Genomic DNA, 22,217 nt, shown 5'->3' with positions numbered 1-22,217 from the left:
GTGTGTGCTTCCTTGGGTCTAACTTCTTTGGGACTGTCTGAGCTTCCTGGACTTCCTGGAAGTCTATTTCCTTTGCCAGATTGGGGAAGATCTCCTTCATTATGTGTTCAAATAAGTTTTCCATTTCTTGCCCTTCCTCTTCTCCTTCTGGCACCCCTATGATTCAAATGTTGGGATATTTAAAATTGTCCCAGAAGTTCCTAAGCCTCTCCTCATTTTTTTGAATTCTTGTTTCTTCACTGTATTTTGGAGGAATGTTTCTTTCCTCCTTCTGCTCCAAAACATTGATTTGAGTCCCATTTTCCTTCCCTTCTTGGTTGGTTCCCTGTATATTTTTCTTTATTTCACTTTGCATAGCCTTCATTTTTTCCTCTATTTTGTGACCATACTCAACCATTTCTGTGAGCATCCTGATTACCAGTGTCTTGAACTCTGTATCTGATAGGTTGGCTATCTCTTTGTCACTTAGTTCTATTTTTAGAGTTTTGATCTGTTCTTTCATTTGGGCCATTTTTTGTCTTGGCATACCTGTTATGTAGTAAGGGGCAGAGCCTTAGGTATTCACCAGAGTGAGGCAGCCCACTTTGCTGCATTGTGGCACTGTATGTGGGGGTGGGGTCCAAGAGGGAATAGTGCCACTTGTTGGCTCTCGGCTGGCTTTCAGTCACTTCCCCCACTGCCCACAAGAAAATTGGTCCCTTCTGGTGCTAATTCCATGGTGGGTGGGTTCGTGTATGTTCTAGGACCCTGTGGGTCTCTCCAATGAACTCTCCTGTGAGGCTGGGAGTTTCTCCTGTTGCCACAAACCCCACAGATTTTTCAGCCAGAGGTTTTGAGGCTTTCTTTTCCCGTGCTGGAATCCTGGGTTGTACCGTCTATCTCACTCCCCAGCTGTTCCCTCAGTTTATCCACATGCAAATATGGGACTGTCTCGTTCACCAGCCACTGCCTTGCCTTGTCCTTTCCACTCTGGGCTGCTTGTCTGAATGAATGTTTGTTCTTTAACTCCTTGGTTGTTAAGACTTCCATATAGTTTCATTTTCTGGCAGTTCTAGATATTTTTTGTCTTTAAATTCATTGTTGTCCTTCTTTTGGTTGTGCGAGGAGGCAAAGTTATCTACCTATACCTCCATCTTGGCCGGAAGTCAGCATCCCTGTCTTCAGCATCATAATACTTCAATATCCTAATAATGTCTTTGCCTAAGATAGCCTGAGTGAATTTCTCTCATTTGCAATTAAGAGTCTTAGTGCATAAGTAAAACAAGGAAAAACAAGTAAAAGAGATTTTAGGGGAAAAGTGTATTTGTACTTGAAACTTTTAGGCCAATTAGTGGCCCATTGTTCCAAAACAAATGACAGTCTTACCTCTTGCCAAATCTGGGTTTCAGTGCTCCTCCCATGAGCTCCCCTAGCAAAGAGAACTGTCCCATGTATGTATATCTGCTAAAGTATAAATTCCATGTGAACAGAAGTTGTGCTCTTCTTGCTCACTGATATAACCCAGCACCTGGGTTATAAGTTGTCCTTTATAAATAAGTATATACTTCTTATTACTATGTTTAAAGAGTGGTCTTCTATACCAAAAAATAGCAGCACATGATGGAAACAATTGGTCTGCTATTCAGAAGACCTGGGTTCTACTTCAAGCTCTCTGGCAAACAAATCTCAATTTACTTACTGACCAAATGGGAAAATAACCTCTATACTAGCTTTACACTTTAGAAACACACCACTTACTAAGGACCTCATACCTTATCATTTGAAACATTAACGACATTCCTAATCCAATCTTTTTTTTTTCTGTAAAAATGTTTATTGGTTAAAAAGAATACTGTCTTTGATAAGTAATTTCCTTCCAGTATATTCAAATAATTTGCATACTTTGCTTTATTCATCCACATAGCAGAAACATTGAAATAAGAAAACAGAAGACGATATGGCTTTTTATACATTTAACATCACGACATGACCAGTGCAACCAGTCCGACATTCTGGTGGCTCTGAGAAGGCAGAGGAGCTATTCACTCAGGTTTTCACTTCTAGCATCCCTCCAAATACTGAGGAAATTTGGGGTGAGTACCTATGGCTTCTTCTTTTTTAAAAAAATTTACTCATTTATTTTTAGAGAAAGGAGACAGAAGAGTGAGAAGGAGAGAAACATCACTCAGTTGCCTCTTGTACGCACCCCAACCAGAGACTGAACTCATTATCCAGGCATGTGCCCTGACCAGGAATCGAATCGGTGAACTTTCGCTTTGTGGTACGATGCCTAAGCAACTGAACCACACTGGTCAGGGCCTTATGGCTTCTTGGCCATCTAATTCTTCAGGGACAGGAACTTAAGGAGGGAGCTTAAAATGTTTCAAATAATTTTCAACATTCCACTGTGATTCTCCCAAAAGGCCCAGAGGTAGGAAAATAATCTATCCTTATTTCTCTTTCTATATGTAAATGCTTCATTTATATTTATGAACCAGTTGGGATCCACTACCCAACCATCCACAGATCCCACCAGATGCACAGCAGGTTACCCACTGCCCTAGGCTAACCTCTAGTTGGCAGTACCCTCAGGGTAGACCATGGAGATGGAATGTACCTTTCACAGGCTCTCCCAGAGGGAGCATTTTTTATTGCCATGCTGGTCCTGCTATCTGGCCAGCCTCCACGGGCTCCTACTCTCTCTCACTCAATACAAAAAGCTTTACATTCTTTTCGTGCTCTTCGTTCATCTAAGTTTCCGTGCTTGCCAACTGGCTGGAACTCAAGCTTCAGTGTTTATTTTTGCACAGCCCAAACCCCTGCAAACCCCAGTTCCTTCTGTATCACCCACTGTGGCCCAGGAAACACAAAACCTCAATATCCAAGGCTTACCCTCAGTAAGTGAAGGAACACTTATAAAAGATACCTATCAGGCTACCAGACTTTTTTTCTTTCTTTCTTTTATTTAGATAGCCAAGAATGCATCTAGTCAAGTGAGTGATGGATCTGTAGCAGTTTGCTGGAAAGCTCCAGCTAGTCCAACACTGTTGCCACCATGCCACGCAGCACTGGGCGATCCCTTTTGGGACAGCTAGAGCCTGGGGGAAATGCTCTGAACATCTCCCTTGAGGGCAAAGCACCGATTCTGAAAACAGCTGAAAGATGTCTGGAGGCAAGCCTGGTCAATAAACTGGACCCCAGATAAAGGGTGGCAATAACCAATTAGCCCGTGCTAGAAAGCTCTCTGATAGCTGAGGCCCATCACCAGAGAAGCATTCAGGCACACCTGGAGCAATGGCAGCCTCATCACCAGCAATTCTTCTCTGAAGGACAACCTCAGTGAGTTCCAGGCTTAGTGATTTATAGAGTCATACTGCATATATTTGCTAAGAATTAGAATGCTTTCTTGAATGGAAAATATTTTATATGCACTTGGTAGGCAAAGTGCTTCAAGAAAAATTTTACACGCAAGCAGTTCCCATCAGTTTCTTACCTGAGTGTGTAAGGATTACATGGCAAACACATAAAGACAATATGTACATGCTTCCCTTCTCACAGAACAGGAGTAGAAACTAAAGTTTCGGGCGCAATGCCCAACCTCTTCTTCTGGTCTTGTTTCTAAATTTCTATAATAAATCCAAGAAGCAGGCCATTCAGCTGTCAGAAGATGGACCTCAGACATATTTCCAGATTGGGAAGCCCAAGAGTTCCATTGGAATTCTATGTCCAAGTCAGAAGATCAGTTGAAGAGCTGGGAGACTAAAATAACTGGTTTTCTGAGCTGCAGGGAGATTGGGATGATGGCACAGCCTCCTTGACCCAGGAAGCTCTGGAGGGTAGTTAACATTGTAAGTCAAAAGGCACTTGGAGTCCAGCTGAATAGAGGGCAGACTTTCTCCTTTAAAAGCAGAACTGTGCTCAGGACTGGCAAGGTTAAGGCCTTTAACCTTGGGCCAGCTCTTTGGATCAGGAGCACTCTGGTCCCTTTACAACCAAGTCCTTCTAACTTATCCACTTTACTCACCTCCCCAGCATTCCTCTATCACTGCAAGCTGTGGTTAGCTGCATTTTAATGTGCTTTAAGAGTGCCCTCAGGTGTCCCTTAAGAGAAAAGCTGCTGGCAGGGACCAGCTAGACTGATCTTGAGACCCTGATGTGCAGAAACCCCTGGGGCAGCGGGACTTTTTTTCTGAGAAGTCTCAGTGCTCATAGGCTCACGTTACCCCCAAATTGCAAGTCACTGAGGTTAGGCTAATGTGCTGGAAAACTGACGTGGCTTGGAACAGAATGGATGACTTGTGGATTTCTCAGACCTTAGCTCAATCCTGCATTAGGAAAAAGTTCACTTGGATGAAAGCACTGATATTCCTGGGATCTTTATTGTAAGGATCTGTTGGGAGATTACATACTCTCAGGAGACAGGAAAGGAGAAAGACCGGGTCAGGGGAAAAGCAGATGAGAGGTTCATTTCACTTCATCTGGGCCATTGTGCCTTTTTTATCTTTGCAACTATGGTTCCAAACAGACGATTATTGCTGCTGAATTTCTCTTTAACAGTTCAAGACCGTTAAATCACATTTGGAGAGGCAGTTTCAAGCATGTTTTGATAACCCCCCTTTAGGGGGGTTAGAATTCTATAGTCCTAACCAAGGCAGGGTTTTACTGCAAGAAATCTTTGAGATTTAGTTTTGGCATCATCTTCCTGTTTCCTTATCTAGACAGTGCAAAGCAGTGGGGCCTGACCGAAACTTGAAAAGCCATGGAAGGAGAGGGAGACACGCTTGCAATTCAGCCTCAAAAATGAACGCCTCTCCCTGTATTGGTATCAGATTACTGGAAGATTGGTAGACCCCCAGGACCCCACACCTCCAAAGTCCTGAGCAGCTGGAGGTGCGCGGTCACAGTGTAAGGCAGGGTAGGACTGGTGGCCTCTGAGACAAAAAGATGAAGGAAAGAACAAAGACACACATGTGGGGGAAAAAAGATCTAGAAAAACATGAATGAAAGTGAGCAGAAGCACAAAAAGGAGCCATAAAATAACAAACATGGCCCATGGAGCTGGGTGGAGCAGCAGTGGCCAGGTGTCCCAGGGCAAGTGAGCTCAGCCAGAAAGCAGCATGTTGGCATAAAGCTTCTAAACCTTGGCTCTCCTCAGAGTCTCTGCTCTTAAAACACCAAGCTAGCCAAACAAATTTCTCAAAAATTCCAAATCAGGCTGGTCAACTGGGCCAAAATGCAAGAAAGACAAGGGAGGTGGTCAGGCACAGTCCCTGCAACATCGTCTTCCAGCAGCTCTGGGAGGTGTCTGGGTGTTTGTGTCTCAAGATCAGCCCAGACTGGTCCTGGCATCCCCAATCCAGGGGTGAACTCCCTGGGCAGTGACTCCGGCCGGGAGGGAGTGCCTTCAGCCTGGTCAGTGTCGGCTCTAGCGCTTTGCGATCTCCTCCTTGATGTGCAACTTGATGGCCTCTCGCATGGGTGGATCCAGAGGCGTGTGTGCTGACACCCCTCACACACCCTTCCTGGGTCATCGTCCTGATACACGATAACTGATGTGACCTCTCCCCTGTCTGTCTCTTATTCTAAGCAGAAGAGCTGAAGGCCAGAAGGCTCTGGCTCCGAGCCTCCCCTACTGCTTTTGCTGGACTCTTCACAGTCTGGGTTGCTTGGGTGGGAAGAGCCATCTTGGTGTCGCGGCAGGTACACTTGCACGGCGGCTCGTGGGGCCTCATCAGCACGGGCATGTGCAGCCTCCTCGCCTTCTCCTTGGCCGCCTGCTTCACCTTCTTGTCGTATTTGTCCCGGGCGAACTGATTCCGCTGGATGTGGTGCACGAAGCCAAAGCCGTGGCTCCTGTCCAGCCGCCCACCAGGCTTGCAGCAGAGACCTGGCCCCGGATTCGGATTCGTTGCTGCTTCCATCTGGGGAACTGGGAGCGGAGCAGCCACCACCCCAAGGGCCGCCCTCCCTCCTAGAGAGCTCTGCGCTGCTCCTCCCAATCTTTCTTTTGTAAGCAAGATATATAGAATTTCCTCTCCCTTTAATCCTGTAAAGGGGAAGTTTCTTTTATAAATCTGTGGCAAACAGGTAGATGCGTGGCTCAGGTGCCCTTGACCGACTCACTCTCTGGGTGCAAGGAGTGGGGCTAGCACACAGCCTTGTTGTTAGCTTTGTCAGGGCTCACAGCCAAGATCATGCTAGCCTGCAGGTGGTCAAGGACCTGAAAAGGCAACGGTATAGTGGTCTAGCCATGTCCATCCAACATGCTACTCTTCCGAGAGGCACTCTCTGCCGCGCTGGAGCTTCCTGTTGGGCTAACAGCAACTCCATCAGCTGCGCATCACAGAATGACAGCTTCCCTACCTAATTCTGCATCGTCCCTTTGCTTCTCACTGGTGTTTCTCTCCACTTAACCATATTGCACTTCTAACTCCATTTTAGCCCCTACTTACTAGATAATTCCATGATAAAATCAAAGACTAGTTTACTTCTAACCTAGCCCATTAATTTACTCTCATTCTCGGAACTTCTGATGTCAACCATGCTTGGCAGGCTCTCTCAGGCTGTGACATTTTAGCTTAGTATCCCCAAAAGCATTTTAAGTCCAGTACAAAGCACATTTACTTTCTTCACACATCCCACTGTAACTTTACCTGAAAAACTATATAAAGACTTTTCATTGTATTTAGTAAATTTACTTTTACTATAAAAACCAAAACAAAACCTTAAAAGCTGTGACAGAAAAATACACTAAACCTTAATAGCACCATCTGGTGGCCCTTAACAGGAACTGTTCACTACTCAATCATTTAGGAAGAGACCTTTTAAAGCCATTAACACCTTTACATTATCCTGTCCTTCTAGTTTCATGTTTTAAAATATGCCCAAATAACAACAAAAAAAATGTAATTAAAGTTAAGTCAAGTCTTTAAAGTTAGTGAGTACACACAGGTCCTGTTCCCCATTTTCAGAGCTTTGGAGCACAGCAGCCTCCTCTTCCCTGATCTCTTATCACTAGAGTCTAGTCACCTTGCTCGATTTCTGTGGCATGTACCAGTATCTGACACTTCATAAACATTTTTATCTTGTGACTCTCTGGCTCCCCAACACGATTTTGATTATCTTCTCTTCCCTCTATGAAGAGAGAAGCGTTGTCTTATTCACCCTTATAATCCTCAGTGTGGCCCTGGCTGGCGTGGCTTAGTGGATTGAGTGCCAGCCTGTGAACCTACAGGTCGCCAGTTCAATTCTGTCAGGGCACATGCCTGGGTTGTGGACATGCCAGTTGGGGTTACGTGAGAGGCAACCCATTTGATACTTCTCTCCCTTTCTCCTTCCCTTCCCCTCTCTGAAAATAGAATCTTTAAAAATAAAGTCAATGTTTAAAAAAAAAAATCCTCAGTGTGGCTTGGCATGGAATAGGTATTCACAACTTTTGGAATAAATGAATCTTTAATTTACAGAATGGCTTCCTTTTTTATTTTACTTTATTTTTATTGCCAACACTATTAACAGATGTCCTCAACCCCCGCCCCTTTTGCCCACCTCCACCCAGGCCCCACCCTCCCTTCCCTCTGGCCATCGCCACACTGCTGTCTGTCTGTGGGTCATGCACGTATGTTCTTTGGCTACTCCCTTCCCCTTCTTTCATCCAGTCCCTTTTTCCCCTTCCCCTCTGACAGCCGTCAGTCTGTTCCATGTGTCCATGCCTCTGTTTCTATTGTGTTCATCGGTTTATTCTGTTCATTAGATTCCACATATAACTGAGATCATATGGTATTTGTCTATCGCTGACTGGCTTATTTCACTTAGCATAATAATCTCCAGGTCCATCCATGCTGCCACAAAAGGTAAGATTTCCTTTTTATGGCCACATAGTACTCCATTGTGTAAATGTACCACAGCTTTTATCTACTCATCTTCTGATGGGCACTTGGGCTCTTTCCATGTCTTGAGTATTATAAATAACACTGCTATGAACAAAGGGGTGCATATATTTTTAGATCGGCCTTGGAATTAGAAAAAAATTTTATCATAAAACTTTCCTGTAAACTTAAACATTTTAGGATAAGATTTAATTGAGCCATTAGAGAACAGAAGTTCATGGCCAGTCAGGGAGAACGGAAAGGTTCAGTTCATGGCCAGTCAGGGGAAGGTCACACTAGTCTAGAGATGTTTTCAGATGTGCTCCAAATTGCATTAATAACTGAAAATGAATGAAGGGAACTTTCACCTAAGACATCACATTCCCAACAACTCTGATACAGATGTGCAGCCAGCGCTTGAATATTCATGGGGAAGTGAAGTTGCTACCTCACAGCATCCTGCCCACTGTATCTGGAGACCGTAGACACCAACAATAGTGAAAATAAAAAGATGGGACTGAATAATTATAGACCAAAAGGTTAATATCATATATTAAAAAACGAAAACAGGAGGTGTTCATTACAAAATTATTTATTTCTGCTCCTTTCATACGCCTTATCGCTCAGGACAGTTTACACACACATCTGAAACAGCATCCTGCCCTCCGCTCCGGCTAAGGGCAAAGCACCACTGGTGAAGCTCATCAGCCGTCCAGAGTTCTCAGCTGAGGGGATCTGGCTTCCTGATTTCACACTGATTTCTCACAGTCAGAAATGTCATCTCCAAAAAATTTAACGTTAAGAAGGTTGTAAAAAATAATCACTCTATTCGATATTATACTTTTGGAAATGGAGTATATTTTCAAGAAATTAAAAACTGAGGAAAAAATGCCACTTAACATCATTGGTATGTCAGTTTAGGTCAGCAGGAAAAAAGTGTGATAAGCTTGTCTCTTTGATACCAAGAAGATATTCTAGTCCAAGCTTTAATATACCTCCCATGGTTTCTACTAGATGCTTCTTTTCTACCGCTTTTCATCCTTTTCCATGTATCATGTCAGAGGATTGGTTCAGCCTTTAAAACTTCCGTGACAGGAACAAATCCAGTATCCACAGATTTCTTCTCAAAAGGGACTCTAACCCATCAGATAGCCCCTACAGAAACGAAATTTACAAACACAAAAAGTGAAAATGAAGCAACATTTCAAAATAGCCAAACAAATTTTATGATGAGTCAAACAACAATCTGAAAATGTAATTGTGTGATTTGTTTTTATGGCTCTTAGCTCACATCTTGCCCCCCACCCCCAAACATTTTACTGGGCCTCAGTTCCATTACTCTTCCTCCTCGAAGGATAGAGTCACAAACCAATATGCTAAACAACACAAAATGGGGGAGGGGGAGGTAAATTTTAAAAAAATGTTACGTAAAAATTAGAGAGTGAGAATCAATTTCCTTTGGAGTCTCACAACTGTAACAAAAATCATAAACCTTTTAATGGAAAGAAGCTGATTTAGATTTTCTAAAAACCCTAATAATACCAAAGAAGGTTGGAGGCTCAGGAGCTCCTTACACCTGGGAAGTGAGCCCTTGAACATTTATTTTTTCAGGAAATGTCCGGATAGGGCGAGGCCTTGGGTGCAGCTGTTGAGCAGGCCAGACTTTATGAGGATCAAACAGGAGATCTTTTTACTAAATGCACAACTTAGGCCCTGGAATCCCTTTTAAATTGAAGCATTAAGTCTGGTTTTATAAAGTTCTAAACTTTGACCTTTGCAATAAATCCCTGCAATCTATTAGTAAGGATCTGCAAGATCATGGAAAAGAAAAAAGAAAAAAAAAGACTGTATAAAGCTATTCACATTAAGAAAGAGTTTAACACACCCTGTCCCCACTGCTGCCTGCAGAGCTTCTCTCCTTTGGACCCTGCCTGTACCACTCAGTGGGTAAGCCTGCACAAATCTGTCTGTCTCCTCACCTGTAAAGTGGAGTTCTCTCAAAGGGCTTTAAGGATTACGTATGAAAATCTAAGTCCACAGTAAATGCTACTCATGATAATTAAGCTCTTGAAAATGTTAGCTGCTATTGTTAGTTCAGAGTTAAGTTTCTTCATCTATAAAGTACGGGATCAAAATTCTTCATCGAGTTGAGATCTACTACGGTGCCTGGCACATAGCAGGCATGAAAAAATGTTATGTTCCTCTCTTCCAGCTTCTGGACACACTTGATCTATAGGGCTTACCCTAAAGAAATCTCCCTCAATTCAGTCTCGCCTTTTCTTCTGCTGTGTCAGCCTGGCCGATCCAAACTCTGAGTACAGAGGGAATGTCTATCTCACACAACCACCTGTGCAACAACTCTGATACAACCCAAAGCTTCCCACCCAAGAAAAAAAACTGAGTAAAAAATAGAAAGGCTCTTAGGATATATATTGACCTTGAAGACTCCACATAAATTTGCTACTAGAATGCCTGGTACTTCACAGAAAGCATACTCTAAGACCTAAACTCTGCAAGAAAAGTTCAAAAAGATTGTAAGGAAGTATCCCGTAGTATCTGCACGCGAGGAAGTTAGCTTACACTTGCACTCACCAGCTAGCCTACACTTGACAGCCCTGAGGGCTGAGGATTCTTCGGGGGTAGTTGCCTGGCACCTGCATACACCGGTATGTGGGCATGCACTTTTGGACATCAGTCTCCTGATGGAGCTGTATGTTGTGGTACCCTTCCTTGTAACTAGCATGTGAGCTTTGCTCGCGTACTATAAATCCACGCATTACTGTCAACCTAAATTTTCATGGAACAGAATACTTAAATGGATAAATCCTTGTTCAAAGCTGCCAAACACAGATAGTCCTACCTTAGGAAAAATTGAGGGAACATCAAGAAATATAATGCTATAATGATACCATGCTGGAAGAAAAAAAGAACAAATGAACTAATATACTTCTTGGTAGGGAATAAAAATAAACTTGCTGAAACACATTCCCTTCTCATGGCCCAGAAAATGTCATGATCTTCAATTATCATATTCAGGCTTGTGAGAATTTTATACAAGTAAAATTATTGGCAATTACAAGTGCTTACGTAATATAAGCATTATAGATAAATAAAAGTAAATCAAGAATGCAAAAAACAACTAGACAAAGAAGCCAGAATGAGCTCCTATTTAACCTTTATTTTAAGACACTCATTCTCTCAAAGTGCCTTCTGTATATAAGGCAGGTACTGTGTTAGGTTGGCACTAACACAAAACCTTCTCAAAAAACTATGACATGCATTCTTGCATTTAACCCTTGCAACAGTCCTAAAAAGGTGGGTGAAACAAACACTGTTCTCATTTTGCAGCTGAAGAATGTGAGACTATGGGGGCACTCATGTGGTTTGCTCAAAATCACATCGCAAGAAAGATCAGAACCAGCACTAAAACACAAGCGTCCCCCTCCTGGACCACTATCTTCTCCGATGATCCTAAAACAAAAATCTCACTTTTTTCATTTAGAAACAGAAATTGCTTATTTATTTATTTTTAAAATGGTGGCCATAATTCAGTTTGAAACATAGAACTTCTAGAATTCTGTTTGTCTTTACAATAAAAACACAAATAATTAATATTAATATTATGCTTGAGAGTACATAAAACACCCTCTCATTTAATTTTGACAGTAACGCTGACTCTCATAATTAACTGCACTTAACAAGTTTGGAATCTGAGTACACACAACTGATCCAAAGTCTCAGAGCGAAGACACAGGAAGCCCCAAACTGGCCCCTAATTCCTCACTCCTACCACACACCATCCTCAGCAGCCGCACACGGCGTTTTGTTAGGGTTCCTTCTCTCCTCTGCTCACAGTGAACCCTGGACACGAGATTTCACTCAATGAAACAACCCAGCTAATTTGGATGCCAGACTCTCTACAACGTTAACGTTTGAATAAAACTCCAAACCTGTGAACAAATGAAAAAGACTCAAGCACCTTACAGGACTGGAAAAGCCAGGCCGTCAAGCTTTCCTTCATCCAGGACTACTTTAAGAAAGCAGTCAAATAGCTAGGGCATCTATTCCTCAAATCACAGAATAACCAAAGAACTGAAAGGAGCAAGGAAAGGATGAGCTTACAGTGATAACAAGAAGTGACAGGTGACACTGAGGAAGTAAACTAAAAAACTGAAAAGTACTACTATGTCTAATATTCAGTGTGAATGTAAAATGACCCTGAGCCAAGAAGGCAAAATTGTGTTTCACGTTCACAGTGTCCAGCAAATAACAATTATCAAATAATATTTGCTAAACACAAATGTGAGTGTTAAGGAGGCAATAAAACACTTTTGAAAGAGGTCTGTCAAAAATGAGTAAGAGAAAGTTTTAGTGCATGTAGGATTAAATTTCACATATATGGAAGAATCACATACATGCATCATCCTACTCCCGAAATGATGTTAATTTAAGTGAAAACTATTATATTCTTATTCTTATTTTCACTACCACCCCTCTCCTTTAGGAAAACTTCTTTTCTGAACTAGTCCCATGATATTAGGATTTACTCAGGGGCTCCCTAGCTTTGCTCATCAGGCTTAATAAACACTTGTTCAAATTACTAAAATGGCAACTTTTGCCAATGTGAGTAAAGCAGGCCTTTGTCTCCATTTCTGTAATACTATCGGTTTGGTCTATTTCACACAGCTTTCCAGCGGACTTGCCTGAATGAACTCTCTCCCAACCACTGTACCTAATTTTAGGCCATCATACCATGAAACAGCAGGCCATCTTTTACTTTTTTAATTTTAAGATTCTCCTATTAGTTCAAAAATACCCTAACACTGGAGGCTAAAGAGAACCTAACGACTGTTCTTTATTTTTTGGAAAAACCAATTACAAATTCACCCCAAAGTCTTCTATACAGTGTAAAAACATTATTTCTTTGGGCCTGTATACATTTAAAAGATACCTCAACACGCAACTTCACATACATTATCTTATGAATTATATTGGAAAACTTTTATTTGCAAAGTGAAAATTGCTTCTCTGTTAACTTTGTGCTAGTACAATAAAAATAATAGGCACTAAAAGTGGATTTTTCATTTTAAATGTATTGTCATGTATGCAAATGGTCAAAAATAGTTCTACTTTATCAATATCCATCTTCAAAAGACAAGGCATCAAAGCCATGTTTTAATTTATAAAATTTTATCAGTAGGGGAGACACCAGCTCCTTAGAAAGCATAAATCAGAAACTATAAAATTAGTAGGACCATTCCACTGCTCTTGTTTTCTCCTTTTTAAAGGTAACCCGTGCTAAAAATGATGCAGGCTTGGGAAACAGCCTAGTACTGGAGGCCACCATGAGGCATGCCCTCGCACCGCCATCCTGTCTCAGTTGCTAGCAACCTGTCCAATCTGAAAAACCCATGGCTACTGGTATTTTTAAATGTCTTTTTGTCGTTGTTACTGTTCCGCTTATTATGTATCAAGCTGTTTATATATATTGGAGCCAAAGATAACACAAATGCAGGGAGGAAGACACATCCCCTCCTTGCAGGCAGTACAAATCACAACCTATTGTGCGTAATACACAGGCTCATAAACCTGACCCACTATGGTGTGTGGGGCCTGCAAATATGCCAGAAAATGCAACACCCTTCTTCCCTTCCTTTTCTCAAACTGTCCACTGTTTCTCCCCACTCCACACCTAAGGTATCAGGCATTAGGAGCTGTAGATAAGCAGCATATCAAAGAGGGAATCGTAGCTTCTTTCCTCTTAAAAACTTAAATACTAGAGTTACCACTATGAAAAGTTACAGAAAGAAGCAATTTTCTGCCTAGATTGTTGTTCTGCTCTGATTACGCCTAAACGTAACTCACACCTGAAACCCAGAGAGTATACCCCATTTCCTGCTGTTGACTTAAGTCAACAGTCTTGGATAATGGCCTACAGAATGGGGACAGGAAGACAAATGTTTATAGAAATAACTGCAAAAGATGGAGGCATCCAGAGAATTAAACACTGATCAAAGCATTTTAGTAACAGAGCAGTGAATAGCTCTATTATTGTAAAAGTCAAATGCCTGAGCTAGAAGAAAAACACACTCACATCCTAAGGAGAGGACTTAAAACTAGAAGGAACAATGGGAAGCACAGCTATTACAGAACAAGAACAAATCTGGTTCTGTGGGCAAAACCAGCCCACCTCTGTTCTGCTGTCTCCAAAGGTTCCTTCTGCTTTGCTTATTAATTTTTAATAGCCTCATCATTCTCTATGGGAGCCTCCTTTTTTCCTTCTTTGCTATGGAAACCTTAGCCTCTTCCATATACTCTTCCAGTACATCTTTTCCAGCAGGGGCAGGAAAAAGGGGGAAAAAAAGAGAAAGCTAGAGCACCTTAGCCGTTATACAATTTAGCCAATGGCTAAAGTTGTTTCTGCCAGAAAAAACAAGAGCCACTGGCAGGAGTCTGAAGGAATACTACATGGCCACATCGATGCTCAGCTGACAAAGAACACTGTGCTCTCTTTCCCATTCTGCAGGGCTAACATGAGAACATGATTGCAGGGTAAGTATTGGGTTGGCCAAAAAGTCCATTACGTTTTTTCCATACCATGGTTCTAGTAGGGCTTAGTTGTCTTTACCTTCATTTGAAACAATTCTGTTAGATTGTATTGTGACAGCTGTCACATCAGCATGCATTAAAAAAATCTTATCAAAATTGGTGAATTTTTGTGCAGCCATTTTAATATTGAAGATGGGAGAAAATATGCAACATTTTTGATGTATTATGCTTTATTATTTCAAGAAAGGTAAAAATATCACTGACATGCAAAAAAAAGATTTGTGCAGTGTATGGAGAAGGTGCTATGACTGATCAAATGTGTCAAAAGTGGTTTGCAAAGTTTCTTGGTACTGTTGACATTTTGACCAAATAATTCTTTGCTGTGGGGCTGTCTTATGCATTGGAAGATGTTTAGCAGCACCTCTGGCCTCTACCCACTAGAAGCCAATAGTGGGAGATAGCTGACATACTCAAAATACCAATAAAGTTATTGATGAAAATGAAAAATATGCCTTTTACAGAAGAAATGTAATGGACTTTTTGGCCAAGCCAATACTTCTGATTTTCTAGGGGGAAGTCTGCCCGCTCTCTCCCAGATATGTTATAGATAATGGACAGGTTAAGTCATAGAACAAGTAAACTCATGAAATTCAAACACATTCCTGTATTCCCTTTTACTGTCACTTATAATAAAATATGGGGATGTCAGTTTTAAGAAATCGGTCTAGTTGGCACTTGATATTTAACATATCCCCTAAAAAATGAATTGACTAGCAGCTAATTTTTGTGCTATATACCTGCTCCAAGTCCCTTAGTTACTTACTAATGCACCCATAGGTGAAGTGAGAATTCAGGGAAATATGATCAGATTTAGCCACATCTCAAATTAGAGATCTCAGCTGGAATTGTAAAAGTTGTCATAAAATGAATTTATCTTTGTTCTAAAGATATTCTAAGTTTTCTAAATTAAAATTATATATATGTGTGTATATATATAAATATAAAAAATATAATTTCCCCCTCTTTTTAGGGAGGCAACAACTCTCCTTTCCCATCCAAGACTTACTGGGTTTTCCTCACACTAATAATATCAAGGAACTGCAGCAATTAATGTCTTGAAAATATTCCCTACTATTACCATTATTTTAGAATCCCATATGCTACAGACTAACCAAAAAGCACTTTAGAGAAACAGTGGTCAGTGATGCTACAGAAAAATAACTAAATTTTCTCATAAACATGCATGAAGATAACAATCAGGAAGACCTATTGGTCTAATTTTTAACTGTAACCTTGAGCAATTAACCAATCTTTTTAGTTCTATAAATTTTCATCTATTTAAATGAGTTCAATTAAATCTTCTAAACTTTTATGTGATCCAGGTAACTATTTCACAACTAGTTTTCAAAAGAAGTTCAGTGGCTGATTACACAAAGCGCTGAGTAACTTACGGCAGTTTCATTCTCATGAATACTCTAGCCATGAAAAAACTCAATAGGACACAGACGAATCCAATGAACAGAAGAAGAAATCTATTGAGTTTTGGAATGTTTGGAGCATTGGATCGGTCTAGGATTATGAAACCTAAACCTCCCATTGTAAACAGGAAGCTGGATGCAAGTCCTTCCATAATATATTGTCCATTTACTCTGAAAAAGAAAGACCACAGCAAAATAAAAATTTTTTCCTTAGGTTGAAATTCCCACTTCTACTAAAACATTTTTGTGCTATTTTCTTATTCTTACCCATACAACTATTTTACTACATTTTTGGATATTTGTTTCAACAAATATTTACTGAGAGCCTATTATGTATCAAGTACTATCCTAGGTTCTGAGGCTGTAACAATGAACAAAACAGACAAAAAGCTTTGCCTTCATGGAGCAAATGTCCAAAAAAGCTTTAAAACCTGAACTAACACAACTATCTGTGAAAATCAATACTCACATTTTAATCATTAGCTTAAAAAGCCAATTATTGTATGTATATGAATCCTTTACACAGAACTTTAGCTTTTAAAAGTTATGCTATTTAAATTTCTATCAATTTCAAATTAATTTTGAATTGGTTAGAAATGTTTTTGCCAAGTTTTATAATAATTAATAAGCTTCCAAGTTCAAAGGCAAAAATTTAAAAGCAGATGTCCCTAGCTTAAGACTCCATGAACACCAACGGCCCAGGATTCCCAGTGATCTGTAAAACGCTATAATTATGTGTACTTTTTATACATAATAAATAGTAATACAAATTTTTGTATACTATTGTAACTGGTTTTTAGCGTGTGTGGGCCCCCCAAAACAATTTTCTCTGTTAAATGGATGATTTATACATGGGCATACGCAAGGAAGGTACACATTGTTTTGTTAACTAATTGCTTCAATTGAAAACTCAATATATGCACCAGGTTCAAAATTCAAACCACACGAACCATGACACTGAAAGGTTTCCCTACCACAGAGATCACGTGTCATCTAGATCCCTCCCCAGAGTCACAATAATCGCTCCAGGAGCATCCTACGCATAGAATACCGCCAATGTAAGGCATAAATACAAACATATAGCTACATTTAGGTAGACAGTTATCAAGTGGATTGTAGAAATCAATACAATAAGCACTGCTCAAGTGAACCAAACCACACTGGAACAGTGTTTCATTGCTGAAATTGAACTCCCAAGTCTCAAAAATTATGTTTCTTATTTAATAATATATATTTCTCATATAGGCAGATAGTACAGTACAGGCCATAGGGTTTGTGCCATACTTACCACGGTAGCTTGAAAGCAGCCACAGATGGTATATAAACAAATGGGTATGCCTAGTTCCAATAAAGCTTTACTTAAAATTGGTTTGCTGATTCCCAGAATAGTGTACAAATGCATTTTAAACTGACACCCTACTTTAAATATTAATCATTGTGAAATATTATTTCCTGATAGATGAATAGATAATACGCTTCTCTTACTCCCGCCCACTTCATGCCATTTCTGAATTTAGCATTTTAAAACAGCTATTGTCTAAATACAGACAGACTCCACAGGTTTTGCTGTATTTTTAAAGAAGCAGTCATGGTCCAACAACCTTCTTTCCCACCACCAAATCATTCAAAAAGGTATCTTTTACCTGTAGGCCAAGAAAGCTACTGGTCTCTGATGGCCATGTTCATCAGTCATAGAGCCAACACTTGGAGGTTCAACAATAACATCATAAATTATTCCTGTACGGAAAACAACAGTGAGATTAGATTGAGCTCCTAATTTTTAAAACAGGATTAGTTCAGTCTCTAAAGATTCACTTATACTTAAATAGCATTGCTTTGATACATTCTTATAATCAAATGAGGCCCAGTTAATCTCCTAAATGTCAGATAAAACCATTCAGAAATTCAACTCAATACTTTACAATGACTTGTAAAACAATATTGTCTCATAAAAAATAGTCACTTAGTAACTGTTTCTAATACTCAAAAACGACTCCACAATAAAGGAGATTTAACATTAAAGATTTTATTTTAGTTCAAAAAAATGTTCCACAAAAGCTTGGATTTGTTTCTATAAATTGAGAGCTACTAATTATCTTGCTTAAATGTAAAACAAGGAGACATTTTTAAATCACACCATTAGCACTAGAGATTCATCATCAATATTAACATCTATCAAAATTTCAAGTTTTCCAAATTTCCCATCGTCAACATGTTTTTCTCCATTGTTCTCCAACATTCTCACTTCCCGCTTTTCTGATGAATAGATTGTGTCCCTCTCCCCACAGACTCCCAAAACAATCATATTGGAATTCCTTAATCCTCCTTCTCCCATCTACTAACTGGTACTTGCATCTGTCCTCACCTCTCTCTCCCTCCACAGTACAATCAAGGAAGAACCTGCCCCCCCCATGAAGGTGGAATGCCTTTTCCAATTACGATGGCTCCATCCCCTCTGTCCTTCTTAGGGACTTTGTCCCTTTGGATATCTCTTCTCTCTCCTGTATTTTCAACCTGTCTTTCCCTACATCAATCTTCCCTTGACTTCAAACCATCCTAGCCAACATACCATTTTTATGCTTCCTTTTTGAAAAAAAGTCAGCCTACCTTCTGGAAAAAAAATCTGGCAAATTTGCTGTCTCCCATTCTTCATTTACCCTTCATTATTCAACTCACTCCAATCTGGCTTCTGCCACCACTGATACTACTCTTGCTAAGGTCACTTATGATTTCCAAGTTGCTTAATTCAATGGCCATTTTTCAGTTCTCATCTTAGGTTTTCCAGCAGCACTCGGTCCAGCTTTCTAAATCCATTTTCTTGGGGGGAAATATGTCTTCTCACGGCTCTTGTAACACTCTTGTCCATGATTTCTTGCTACCTCTCTAGCCAAGCCTCCTGTTCCATAAACATTCTTTATGGAAAAGTTCTTTAGGGCTTGATCCACTCACTGTCCACTTTTTCTACATTCTCTCCCAAACTGAACTCATCTGTCTCCACAGCTTTCGACGCAATGTGCTAATGACTCCCAATGTGCCAACGCTTATCAAATAACGTTAGCACCATTAGAATTAGACGTACGTTCCCCCAAGAACAGGGGCTTTGACTATGTTCTTCGAGATCTGACTTATGGAGGAGTTCAGAAAACATTTATTATTAACCAACTTCAACACAGACCACTGTTCACAAGGGTAAACTCATACCTGTAAATCCACATATGTAATTAATTAGAGTTGGTTATGTCCAATTATTATATATCCCAAAGTGACCTCTGGTTCACCAAACTCCACCAACAAACACTTCATTTCTTCAATCTCAGAAAAGGACACTTTCATTTACTCAGATGCTCAAACCAGACACCAGTAAGATTCACTCACACTTCACTCTCCCCCCACATCTAATCAGTCCATCAAGACCTACTGAATCTACTTCCAAAATACTTTCCATTATATTTTTCTCCATCTCCACTGCCACCCACCTGGTCTAAACCAACTATAAAACCCACCTAATTCATCTCTCCATCCCATACCTGTCCATACCTCTCCCTCTGCCTTTCCCCCAATCCATCAGATTTTGACTCACATGCCATTTCCTCCGGAGCCACACTCCAATGACATTCCCAACTCCCATTATATTCTCATAACCTGTTATTCTTTTCCTTCAATGCATTTGTGGCATGTTTCCAATGAAAATAATAACGTAACAGAAAAAATGTATGTGATATTTAACATGTCTCAACCATGACATCATAAGATTCAGCAGGGCAGGGTCCTTATCTGTTTCATTCACTGTTGTACCTACTGCCTGAAACTTAACAGGAACTTGATACATTATTTGCTGAATATTTCTCTGCAATAAATATTATTTATAAAAGTACACTCAGTTTTTCAAAGAGACACCTTTCCAGTAGCAAAATCGATTCCTTGTATGAGATACCTTATGGCCGCGGCCACTATAAAGGTGTCCTTTCACTTTCCCCAGGGGTTGGTGCAGAAAATCTCCCCCACTACAACCAACATGTAAAAGGTGGCCAGAATAAAAACTGTGAGGTGTCTAGCAAAGGGAGGTAAGGATTAGAGAAAAGAGACGAGCAGATAAAAGCCCATGAAGACTCTCTTACTTATTAAAAAAAAATGTTTAAAAGACATGCATTTCAAATTTCATTTACTCAGTACAGTACCACTGGAGAGCTGAGCAAGTGTTAATGCCACTGCAATGCTAGGATAGTATCTTAGCAACATAAAACAAATTAATGTAGCTTACTTAAACAAACAAGTAAATTGTCACTGTTCTGTGGGGGAGGGCATGTAATTGAAAGATACATTCTAGAACTAAGCTTTCACAGTTTCACGTTCTTCCCTCTTGTATAAATAACTATTCTCACAAATCATCTACGAAAATGAAGATGTCTGACTATTGCCTTAAAAGGAAAACCACTTTTACTGTCCCTGACCTGCGGAACTGGCTTTAGTAACTTCCAAATTAAGTATCCCACTTCCCAAAATCTAACAGTAGCACAGTCGAGTAAATCGTGGAACTGTGGCTTGAAAGGGTGGTGGCTCTGAACTAGCTGGATTGCCAGCTCACCACTATACAAAGCAACGCCCATTTTGCAACTTTCTATATTTGAAAAGAACATGACAAAACAATTCACAAGTTTTTAATAGTAATGCTATTTTCCTTATTCTTTAAACTCTCAACTTCTGCCCTCTGAAATACAATATCATCTGCAAATCTATCTTCAATCTCAAATATTTATGGAAAATCATGGTTTTAGAAAATTCCCTTCATATTCACTGTTGACCTGGACAAAAACCAACACCGAACCCTTAGGTCTGAGCTAAAAAACTTAAGAATTCTTAAGTCTCTTCCAAGGTTCCAGAGACCGAGGACAAAGAGAAGGTAGAAGTCCCACACTCTCTTGACGGCCAGACTAGACTTTCCCAGTCTAGACTGTATCAACTATGGCAATCAATAAAGAGCAACAATCTGGCCTTGAAAAATATATTCGATTTGGATCTCCAGACTAAGAGGCTAGAAGAAAAAAAGCAATGGGAGTGAGAACACGAGTGCTGCCAAGAAAAGGACCGGGCGTCCGGGAAAGTAAGCCTTTAGGCTGTTTATACTCGGCACCCCAGATTTTCCCTCCATCCTCTGAAAAGATCGAGAGCAGAGCGATGCTTGCCCCGGGGCTGAGAGTCAGAGGAAGACGAGCCTCCCGGGCGAGTGAGCTCTCCACGGCTCGGCGCCTCTGGAACCCCGCCAGCCCGAGTTACCTCCTGTGATAAGAAAATAAGACACCACCACCAGAGCGTACACCGTCATGGCCGAGGGCATATGCACCCAGGGCGGCTTCTTCAGCTTCAGGTTGGGGCATTCCAACACTAAGAATGGGACTCGGTACAAAGTCTCCATGTTGGTGGTGGCAAGGACAGCTGTGAGTCTCAAGCCCCACACGCCACCCGGAAACAGACCAGTCCTTCCTTTCTTTTGCGCGTGCGCGGGGCAGGAACCGGCAGGTCCACAATACTCAGAGGCAGTTTATATGTCCATAGAAGAAAATAAGGAACCATTAAAAAACAAACAATACAGCATTAAGACTATATATTACTACAGTCTTTATGTATAAATTTGAATAATAAGGTCAATTTTTGGAATAAATTAACTTGTAATATATATACCTTCAAGGACCTGCATGGTTCCTGACGTGGCCAAGCCAGAGGTGCTGAGGGAACCCCGTCTATCTGGGCCCTCCCACTTGCTGGTGCTAAGGATTTGGAAGCTGATTGGACCAGGGTGCTCGAGGTTTCCCAAACTGGAGGATGAATGGGAACGCTTGGAAAGCCCTTCCTTTTTTTAATAGCATTTTTTTCGGGAGCTTGAGAAAGTACTAGAATGCTGAGCTTTTACTTCCCGATGCACTAGTGGGGATTGTAATAATAAAAATTGTTGTTAATAATTGCCAAACTAATATAGTATCAAAATTTAAAAAATATCCAGTCCAGATCTATCACAAATGTCAAGAGGACATCTCCACAAGATGCGTAAAGTCGATACCTTGACTTGACCAAAATACTATTTTAAATAACCCTCGTACTCCCCTCTACTTTGTTCCTCTCTCAAATGCTTGTAAATGCTAATCCTTCAGGCAGAAAATCCTGAAATCAGCTAGTTGCTCTCTTTATTAAACCTTCACACCCAAAATATCAGCAGATGTTTTTGTCTTTACTACCAAAAATATCTTTTATTCATCCACTTCTCTTCATTCCATTGCTATCACCCTAGTGGCAGCCACAGCATCTGTTGCCTGGGCTACGCGCTCAATCCAAGTGATGAAAATATATGGTG

The 22,217-nt window shown here is 40.6% G+C and overlaps 1 protein-coding gene and 1 pseudogene across 1 annotated transcript; both read right to left on the bottom strand.

Moving 5' to 3' along the window:
• Positions 1–5,392: 5,392 nt before the first annotated feature.
• Positions 5,393–5,900, bottom strand: LOC112321589 (UPF0561 protein C2orf68 homolog; annotated as a pseudogene).
• Positions 5,901–8,420: 2,520 nt separating this feature from the next.
• On the bottom strand, positions 8,421–21,338 carry OSTC (oligosaccharyltransferase complex non-catalytic subunit). The gene is made up of 4 exons (XM_045187143.2): positions 21,146–21,338; positions 17,515–17,608; positions 15,845–16,042; positions 8,421–8,999 (listed from the first exon to the last, which is right to left on the bottom strand). Exons 1-4 carry the CDS (start codon positions 21,282–21,284, stop codon positions 8,981–8,983), a joined length of 450 nt encoding a protein of 149 aa, XP_045043078.2. The 5' UTR covers positions 21,285–21,338; the 3' UTR covers positions 8,421–8,980.
• Positions 21,339–22,217: the final 879 nt, after the last annotated feature.

This window comes from Desmodus rotundus, chromosome 4 (assembly GCF_022682495.2).
Source record: "Desmodus rotundus isolate HL8 chromosome 4, HLdesRot8A.1, whole genome shotgun sequence".
Lineage (NCBI taxonomy): Eukaryota > Metazoa > Chordata > Mammalia > Chiroptera > Phyllostomidae > Desmodus > Desmodus rotundus.
The sequence above is the reverse complement of the archived record's forward strand: the minus strand, read 5'-3'. Positions and strand labels throughout refer to the sequence as shown.